Below are 10,150 nucleotides of genomic sequence, written 5' to 3' on the forward strand. Positions count from 1 at the left end.
TAATATCGGTACAGCTGCCCCAGAGGAGAATGCCGTACGTCATTAAGCTATGAAATTAACTAAAATAAAGTATTCTGGCTGTATCCACATCAGTTATCGTCGGATTTTTTTCACAGCATATGCGGCTGAACTTAATCTTCCAGACAACTTTTCAATGTGTGGGCCACTGCAATTTGGCATCAACAGTTATGCCAAGAAAAACAGTTGACTCAACAGGGTCCAACTCTACTCCGTTTAGTTGAACATTGGTATCTAGTTGCCTCCCATTAGGCGTTGAAAATTTTATCAATTTGGTTTTAGCCGAATTCAAAAGTAGATTATTTACATTAAACCAATGGACAACCTTCGAAATTGCATTGTTCACTTCATCGAAATTTAGGAGTTGACGTTTAATATTAAACACAAGTGAGGTGTCATCTGCAAATAACAAAATTTTGTGATTTTCCCTTATATGAAAAGGTAAATCGTTTATGTAAATAAGAAATAAAAATGGTCCTAGAATTGAACCCTGCGGAACACTCATTGTAACCACAGCACCTTCAGATCTTTTACCGTTCAAATCCACTCTCTGAATTCTATTTTCTAAATAAGATCTTAAAAGACTAAGAGCATTTTTTTTAATACAATAATGGTGCGATTTGTTCATAAGCGTTTCATGACATACACAATCAAAGGCTTCGGACAACTCACAAAACACGCCCAGAGCATCCTGTGAATTCTCCCAAGCCTCGAATATATTTTTTAGTAATTCCACACCTGCATCTGTAGTAGACCGACCTTTAGTAAAACCAAATTGTTTCGTATGAAACAAGCGGTGTTTATTAAAATGAACTAACATTTGATTTAAAATTAACTTCTCAAAAATTTTGCTCAGAGTGGGCAAAATTGAGATAGGCCGAAAGTTTGTGGGATCGGTTGTACTACCTGATTTAAAGAGTGGAATAACCTTACTCAACTTCATTAAATTTGGAAAAACACCGGAAGTGACACAAGAGTTGAACACTACTGCCAGATAAGGGGAGATGGATTTAATTATTGAAGACACAATATGTACAGACATTCTCCAGAGATCAGCAGTCTTTTTTACTTCTATTTGTCGAAATGACTCAAAAACATCTTTGCTACTAACAATTGTAAATTCAAATCCCGTGCCACATTCCTCTACACATTCCTTGAGTATCGATAATGCGGCGGTTTGAGACGACAACAAGGTCTTAGTTGTTGCAATTGGAATATTTGTAAAGAAATTTTCAAACTCTGTTGCCACCTCCATATCCGCCCTTATATCAACATCATTAATTTTAAGGTGAAAGTCTGTTTTGTTTCACAGAAGTTCTCCCGGTTTCTGAGTTTATTATATTCCAAGTAGTTTTTATTTTATTTCCAGAAGACGAAATTTTATTTTTAATGTACAAGGATTTTGCGAAGACGCAAGCTTTTTTAAAAGTCTTTGAATAGTTTTTTACATATTTCTTAAAATTTTCACTATGATTGTGTTTTTTTTCCTCATACAATTCATATAATCTAAGTCTGCTTTTAAAAATCCCTGGTGTTGCCCAATCACTGAATGTAAACCGATCACATACCGAAAGCGATCTTGGGGTAAAAACCTTCCTAAATTCTGAATTTACTAAGTTAAAAAGAATAGATTAAGCTTGATCTGGGTTATCGTGGAAGGGCAAACCAGACAATTTTTCAATTAAATTCAAATTAAAACATTCTAAACGATATTTAGACACTGGAATATATTTTATAGTTTTGCGCTGAATTTCAAACATCTTTGTAGGATATGAGACTAACTGGCCGCAGTGACCAGACTCGAGTGTATTAATAATGGATTTAAAAGATGGTTTAAAATTTTTAAAAATGTTATCTATACAAGTTGCACTACTGGCAGTTATTCTCGTTGGCTCAAGGAATGTCCTATGTAAATTATAGATCTAAATAAAGTTAAAAAATTATTCACAATAGAATTGTTTTCTAATAGGCTAATGTTAAAGTCTCCACAGACAACAACCGTTTTATTAACACTGGAAATTTTTAACAAGGCTTTTTCAAGGATTTTTCAAATGTGTCATATAAAGCACATGGGGGCCTGTACACACTCAATATGAGGAACTGCTCAAGCTCAATACATGCCATCTCTGCAACTCGGTCAACAGATAGGCCTACAATGTCTTTGCGTTCTTTAAATTTAAGATTTTTGTTTACAATAATTAATGAGCCTCCACGTATCAAACTCACTCTGCTGAACGAGCTGGCCACCCGATGGTTGTTGAAGCTGAAGATGAACTGTTGGTCTTTTAACCAATGTTCAATAATACATAAAATATCAATGCAGTTACATTTCATGAACTCCAGTTCCTTACCCATCAAACCCTGAATGTTCTGATGAAAAATGTTCACAATACGTTTACTATTAGTTTTACTAATGTCATTCAGTGACCTTGATGGATCAGACAACATTGCTTACTGCAACTGAACAGGCGCTACCCCTATCGTCCTCCGAACCCAACCTTAGCCTCAAGCCGGACTCTATTATTGATGATATCTCGCCAAACGTAACTTTTCGCAATGTTAAACGCAAGCGCTCGGAGGATAGTGGCGATAGCAAAATGACAGATTTTATGTCCAATATGACAAAACTGTTTCACGAGTTTACACTTCAGCAAGATGAGAAATATGACAAATTGCTGTCCGTTACTAACGCTATACAAGACTCCTGTGACCAACTGGCCATAAAGTATGTTAACCTCAGAGCGCATGTGGATAAGATAGAGTCCGAGCATAGGGAGAATTTGGCACACATAACTGAGCTTAAACAAAAATTAGACAATATGGAACAAACTTCAAGATCAACATACATCGAGATACGGAATTTATGGACGGAGCGTATGGACGCTTTAGAAGCTAGAATGAGTAAATTAGAGGCTAACTCAAAAGATAAGTTGGATACTAAGACTTTAGAGGAGAAAATTGATCATCTTCAGTATGAATTGCAAGAGAGAGAACAGGAGCTGTTGGCAAGCGACATCGAAATAGCAGGAATACCTGAAACCCCAGGGGTAGGTGTAACCCACCTAGTGCTTACGGCTGCAAACAAGCTCGGCGTGCAGCTGGAGGAGAAAGATATTGTGCATGCGGAGCGCGTCGGAGCGCCTCGGGCTCTCGTCGAAGGTGGACCCGCCCCACGCCCAAGGAATATTGCCGTTAGAGTGGCTCGCCGCGTGACCCGCAACGCGCTTTTGAAGGCAGCGCGAGTCAGGCGTGGTGCTACGACAGCTGATATGGGAATAGCCGGACAGCCATGCAAATTCTACGTCAACGAAAGACTGACCAAATTAAATCGTCATCTATTCCAAAAGTCTCGAGAGATTGCCGGCCGTCTAAAATGGCGCTTTGTGTGGACTCGAGAAGGAAGAGTCTTTGTGAGAAAAGAGAACGGCTCAACACGTCACCGTCTGCGCACAGAGGCAGATTTAATTAAGGTTTTTAGTAGTAATAACGTTAGCTCAGAGATGTAGGTCAGTTTTTGATTCCAACTTTTTGGTACCGGTGTATTTGTTTCTATTTCGTTTGATCGTTGTAATTAAAAATAATGTTACTCTTTACGAATTAATGTATGACTGCACATATGGATTTACGAATGACGCGCGTAATTATTATTTATATGAAATATATTTTATAAAAAACCAAACAAATGACTACTAAAAAGAAACAGAATTTGATTTTGGGACTGCTTAATGTTAGATCTTTGAATACGGGCCAGGACGAACTCTTAGTCAGTATTGAAAAATATAAGCCGGACATTTTAGCTTTAAATGAAACTTGGATTAGAGAGGGAGAGGAACGTTTTGCGCCTACTGTACCTGGTTATACTCTAAAACATAAACCTCGAAATAGTGGTGGGAGAGGTGGGGGTGTCGGTTTTTATGTGAAGAAAGGGTTACGAGTGCGCATTAAGCCGCACCCCGATTCTGTGCTTGAACAACTGTGGATGGAGCTGACACTGCCCGGCAGAGGGTGCTTGGCAATTGGTACAGCATATAGGCCGGAGTCTGTTTCAATTGGTGTTGCAATTGAGGGTCTGAGTGCGTCGGTGAGTATGTTTTCGTATTGTAAACATTTATTCCTATTAACGGACTTCAATGTTGATTTTTTGCAACCTAACAAGACAACGACTAGTGAAGTACTCACTTTTCTCTCACAACATAGCTTGGAGGTTATTGTGCAGGTGCCGACTAGAGTGAATGACTGCACGGCATCCCTCTTAGACCTTATTATAACTGACACACCCGAGCTATGCAAAAGTGTTAATGTTCACCATAATCCAGCTCTAAGTGATCATGCGATGGTAATAGCACAGTTCAATATTGAAAAACCCAAAGATATCCCCAGATACGTTTACAAGCGTTTTCTGGATAAGATAGACCTGAATTCTTTTGATGCTGATCTCAAAAATATTGACTGGTATAAGGTTTTAACAATTACAGATCTAGACGAACAAATTAATTACTTTAATACACTGATCGTTGATCTTTTTAATAAACATACTCCGATAAAACGTACCAAAGTATGCACAAAGCCTACTCCTTGGATAACACAAAACGTGAAACTTATGATGTCCCTCAGAGACAAAGCTCACAATAAGGCGCGTGATCTAAAAACTGACTCTTCATTAGACTATTACAGAAACCTTAGAAATTATGTAACAGGAGCTATAGAGAGGGAAAAAAGGGCTTATTTTAATTTCTATGTAAATAACAATAAAGATAAATCTAAGCAAATGTGGGAGCAAATAAAACGCATATGCCCACTAGGGAATAACTCTCAAACATCTGTGCCTGATCATCTTAGCGATCCAAACAAGATAAACGATTTTTTCCTGGATGTGCCTAACAATGATATTGATACACAAAGTTTGCAATACTTTGAACAACATCGGTTCTCAGACAATACATTTGAAATCGCTACGACAACATCGGAAGAGGTTCTAAAAACAATCAATGACATAAAAAGTAAAGCTAGCGGGCATGACACCATTTCAATAGATATGCTTAAATTGACTCTGCTTTGTAGCATCACAATTATAACGGAAATCATAAATAACTGCCTCAAAGCCAAAATATTTCCAACCACCTGGAAAATTGCTAAAGTAAAACCTATTCCTAAGGGCTCTAAGGTCGAAGAACTAAAAGACTTGAGACCTATTAGTCTCCTCCCAGTTTTATCTAAGATTTTGGAGAGGCTTATATACATTCAGCTAACTAATTTCATAGATTCAATAGGCATCCTACCGGACATCCAGTCAGGGTTTCGAGTGGGATTTAGCACTTCGACTGCACTCTCGCATGTTACTGATGATATTGTGACAGCTATGGACTCCGGTATGTGCACTGCGTTAATACTGCTTGATTTTTCGAGAGCTTTTGATTGCTTAAATACAAATTTACTCTTAGCAAAATTATCGTACTGCGGGATTACGGAAGAGTCACTTGCATGGTTCCGTTCGTTTTTAAGTAACAGAAGTCAGTATGTCGAAGTAGAGACTGAAAAAGGGGAAATAATGAGGTCCGAAATAAAAAATATTAACAAAGGAACTCCACAAGGTTCCATTTTGAGTCCCATCCTCTTCATTATCTTCACGGCAGATCTTCCTTTACGAGTTAAGCATTGCAAAGTACACTTGTACGCAGACGACACACAGATTTACTACAGCTTTAAACCGGAGGACGCAGTGTCGTCCATTGAAAAGATAAATGAAGATCTAAAAAGCATCTCGGATTGGGCAAAAGAGAATGGACTAATACTAAATGCAAGTAAAACTAAATATATGTTGTTGGGTAACAAAGTTCAGCGTCACAAAGTCACAGCACAGTCCCTCAATATTGAAGTTCATGGTCAAAGTTTACAGAGAGTTGATAGTGCGACTAATCTGGGTTTGCGGTTGGACAGTGACCTTCGATTCGAAGAACACATAAACTGTAAAATTAGGAATGCATTATATCGATTAAAAACTATATATAAAATAAGGAAATATTTATCGGAATCTATTAGAAAAACCTTAGTAGAATCGATCATCCTCTCACATTTCAATTACTGTGATACAGTTTACGGACCGCGCTTACACGATAAAACTAAAAAGGCTATACAGAGAGTTCAAAATGCATGCGTACGTTTTTGCTACAATGTACCTAAAAGGGCCCATATTACTCCATTTTTAAATGCATCCGGAACCCTAAAAATGGAAGCACGTAGGAAACTGCATTTGATTTGTTCGGTGCATAAAATAGTACACAAAAAAGTACCAAAATACCTGTATAGTAAGCTGGAATGGGTTAAGGATGTACAGAAAAGAAAAACCCGGCGATGGGCGGCAAATAATTTGGTAATACCAGCGCATAGAACAGCCCAATACAAAGGGGGGTTTAAATATTCTGCCGATTTCTGCCACCAAAATCTGGAACGACCTTCCCCCACCCTTGCGTAAAAGCATGTCCCAGGTTACTCTAAAAAACATCTGTTCAGGTTATTATTGAACATCCAAAAGTCTTAATAAACTGGCAGAATCATTCGCCATGCAGTCGTACGTACCTTGTGTCGGTCATACAAAAACAGTTAACTACAAAAGATACAACTAGAATAATTAACAAATCATGAATTTTTTTTTCATTTATGTTTCCTGAATTTAACTTTTATTGTAATATAATAAATGTATTTCTAGTAATCCTACTATATAATTAATCTAATTCTCATTGCAGTTATATATATATTGGTAATATGATATACCTACTTAATATAATTTAAATAATAATAATATTTTTTTTTTTTTTATAATAAACCTAATTTCAGTAATGATCTAATGTTATGTAAATCGGGCAATTTTTATCAGTATTTTGTCATAGTAATGTAATGTTTAACTTTCTTGATTTGTTTTTGAGACTTCGTGTGCGCATAAAATTTTTTTAATTACATATAATGTTAACACCAAATGTCAGGAGCCAGCTGAAAATCAGTGCTGTGCATTTTGTACAGCATATACTGAGCTGGTAACCTTTGTTGCACATATACTCTGAATAATATTTAAATGTATGTATTTTCTTTACTATTGTATTTATATTGTGTAACAAAAATAAATGGTTTAAAGAAATATGACAGTTACTGCCAGAGGTTGACTCTATTGTCTTATTAACTAACTAGCTTGTGCCCGCGACTTCGTCCGCGTGGAATAGTGACTTCCGGCAGAAAAGTATAGATAGCTGTGTCCGCGACTCCGTCAGCGTGTAACTCCTTGTGTATTAAGTTAATGTATTGGTAATATTTATTATTATTATTTATATTGGTAATATTGTTTAGATCACGTTCACATAAGGCTTAACCCTTTATAAGACACAGAACTTAAAAATATTTATAGCTTTTAAACTTTATAATAATGTGTTAAGGTTCAAATTCTGGTGGCAATATAAGTACCACTGCCTTATAAAGGTAAGGTAAAGGTACCTATAAAACGAAAATACTTTAGTGCAAAGCTTCCGGGTAAACTATATTGGAAGTTGTTGCGTCCGGCACGTGAACATAAAGCTTTCTAGAACTGCTAACCCGGGAAAGAGCAACGTATAACTGACCATGCGAGAAACAACTGACACCGAGATCTACTCCGGCAACACGAAGAGTCTGCCCTTGAGCTTTATTAGTTGTCATTGCATAACACACCGATACCGGGAATTGCGTTCTTTTAAATTGGAACGGAAAATTATTTGGTATAATGGGTATTCTGGGGATAAAGACGGTTTCTCCTGCACCACAACCTGTTACAATTTGAGCGTCGATTATATTTTGTTGCAACTGGGTTACTTTCAGTCGAGTTCCATTGCAAAGTTGTGGTGGTTTAAATTTCGGAGTAGAATAATCGGAATGCCAATTTTTAAACAAATTTCATGAGAAGGAAGTCCGGGCATATTTAAAGAATTTAAGAATTCTATCGGGTAGGTAATTAGTGGCTTCTTGTTCATCGACCATTCTATTTATTGATCTATAAACTTTGCTTTCCCCCTGTATATTCGACAGTATTTTGTTATTGATCTCAGATGCCTGGTCATTGCGAGGAGTTAAAATAGATCTTTCGCATAGCCAAGAATTGTCCCTATTTAATATATTTGTTACGTCACCGTAAACCGACGATATAAGATGTGGTTGAGATTGCACCATACAACATAATTCAGGCGTCAGTATAAGTTTTCCTTGGTGTAGTTGTGGATAGGTACCTTCACCAATCTTTAATAATGTGTCAGAAAATTGACTATCATCCGGGTTATCTCCAGTTCTCACTCGCATATTTATAGTCAAATGCACCGATTGTATATCTCGCCATAAATAAGAGCTTTTCAGGCAAGCCCTAACCTCATCAGCTCGGGTTCCCCGTGGTATTACCGGTAAGGTTTGTCGGAAATCACCACAAAATAAAACCGTGATACCGCCCATTGGTCGATCATTTTGTCTTATATCCCTTAAAGTTCTGTCTACCGCTTCTACTCCTTTTCGATGGGCCATCGTACATTCATCCCATATGATTAAACTACACTCGCGTAATACCTTAGCTTTGTCGCTATTTCTTGAAATACTACAGGTTGGATTTTCCGTGCGATCTAAATCAATTGGTATTTTAAACATACTGTGAGCAGTTTTACCTCCTGGTAGCAATGTTGCAGCTATCCTGATGAAGCTACGGCAAGAGCAATTTTACGCTGATTTCGAACATAAGCCAATATTAATTTAGTCAAAAGGTTTTTCCAGTTCCTCCAGGTGCATCTAAAAACCATATTGTTCCCAAATTATTTTGAACACTATTGCACACGCGGTCATAAACTGAACGTTGTTCTGCAGTCATCATTGGGACACCGTTTTCTAATGTTGTCAGCAGTTCCGTTAAATTGTAACCAATCTCTGCGGAATATTCCCTATTAGTTACCTCTCCGACTGAGGTTGGTGTTGGCAAACCATATTCACAGAGTGATTTACCGCCTACTGCTGTTAAGTCATCCTGAAGAGCTAATAAGCACTGATTTATGGCAAGATCACGGAAATTATCATTAGTTGTGCCTTTATCATTGTTAGGTATATTTCTAAGAAAGTCTTCTGAAAATTTTTCTTTATATTTTTCCCATAATGTTACAGCATCTGACAAATTACAAAATGTGAGTAATGTTACAAATAAATGGCGTAACCGTCGTGGATTATCACTAACACAGGATTCTGCTAAAGCGTCATCCCAATGCTGATCATTTTCAAGCAAATGACGCGCTTGGCAAGCTGCTTGATAAGTGGGATAAACAACATCGTCTACTTTTCTCAAATCTATAAATGAGGTTGGTCCTCGCACGGTATGTAATAATAATCGCAAATAGAAACACTCAGCGTTGTTAGGATGAACGGTGTACACTCTACCAAGAACATGTTCTTTAAAAATACCTGACTCGCCATCTACAGGCCTGCCACGGCGTCTTCGATTAAAGACACCCCGTTGCTTATCGTAGGTATAATACGATGGAACTTCCTCATACAAAAGAGATTTTGCAAAATCATCAGTTTGGCAAAGTCGAAAGAATGCTAATAAACTTGTTTGTCTAGGGTTCTCTAACCGTTCTGTGACATTTTCGGCGTTGAAATATATACGTTGGCCGCCTTCAAGATGAACATCCAGATGAGTCACAGGTGGATATCTTTCGTGAATGTTGAAACTTAAGATCCGCCACACAGCTTCTGAAGAACTTATATATCTGCCTGACTGAAATCTTGTAACTTCATCATGTTCATTTCTCAAAGCAAATGTAGCTTGGTCACTGCCCTTATTAATATACTTACAAATATATTTTATTGACTCTACACTATTACACATTTCAACATTTATGTGAGCTTGAAATGCTCTGGACAACACAGGAGAATACGGAACGACCCACCTATTATCTAAAGTAACTTGTTGTCCAGACACTCGCTTTTCAACAGTAAAACCATCATTATCTCTTGAACGGCGACGATATAATGGGTATCCATCATGTCCTGTTACAGTGCCATCCACTAAGGCTTTTGGATATCTTTTAGTGCAACGACCGTCTTGCATGCAAGGAGAATTCCCGTTAAACGAACCACATGG

General features: G+C 37.4%; 1 protein-coding gene across 1 annotated transcript; it reads left to right on the forward strand.

Annotated features, from left to right (window-relative positions):
* The first annotated feature begins 538 nt into the window (after window positions 1-538).
* LOC113505365 lies at window positions 539-3,524 on the forward strand. Its single transcript, XM_026888023.1, has one exon. The coding sequence runs from the start codon at window positions 2,451-2,453 to the stop codon at window positions 3,522-3,524; it is 1,074 nt and encodes a 357-aa protein (XP_026743824.1). The 5' UTR covers window positions 539-2,450.
* The last annotated feature ends 6,626 nt before the right edge of the window (window positions 3,525-10,150 follow it).

The sequence above is a fragment of the Trichoplusia ni genome, chromosome 25, assembly GCF_003590095.1.
Source record: "Trichoplusia ni isolate ovarian cell line Hi5 chromosome 25, tn1, whole genome shotgun sequence".
Lineage (NCBI taxonomy): Eukaryota > Metazoa > Arthropoda > Insecta > Lepidoptera > Noctuidae > Trichoplusia > Trichoplusia ni.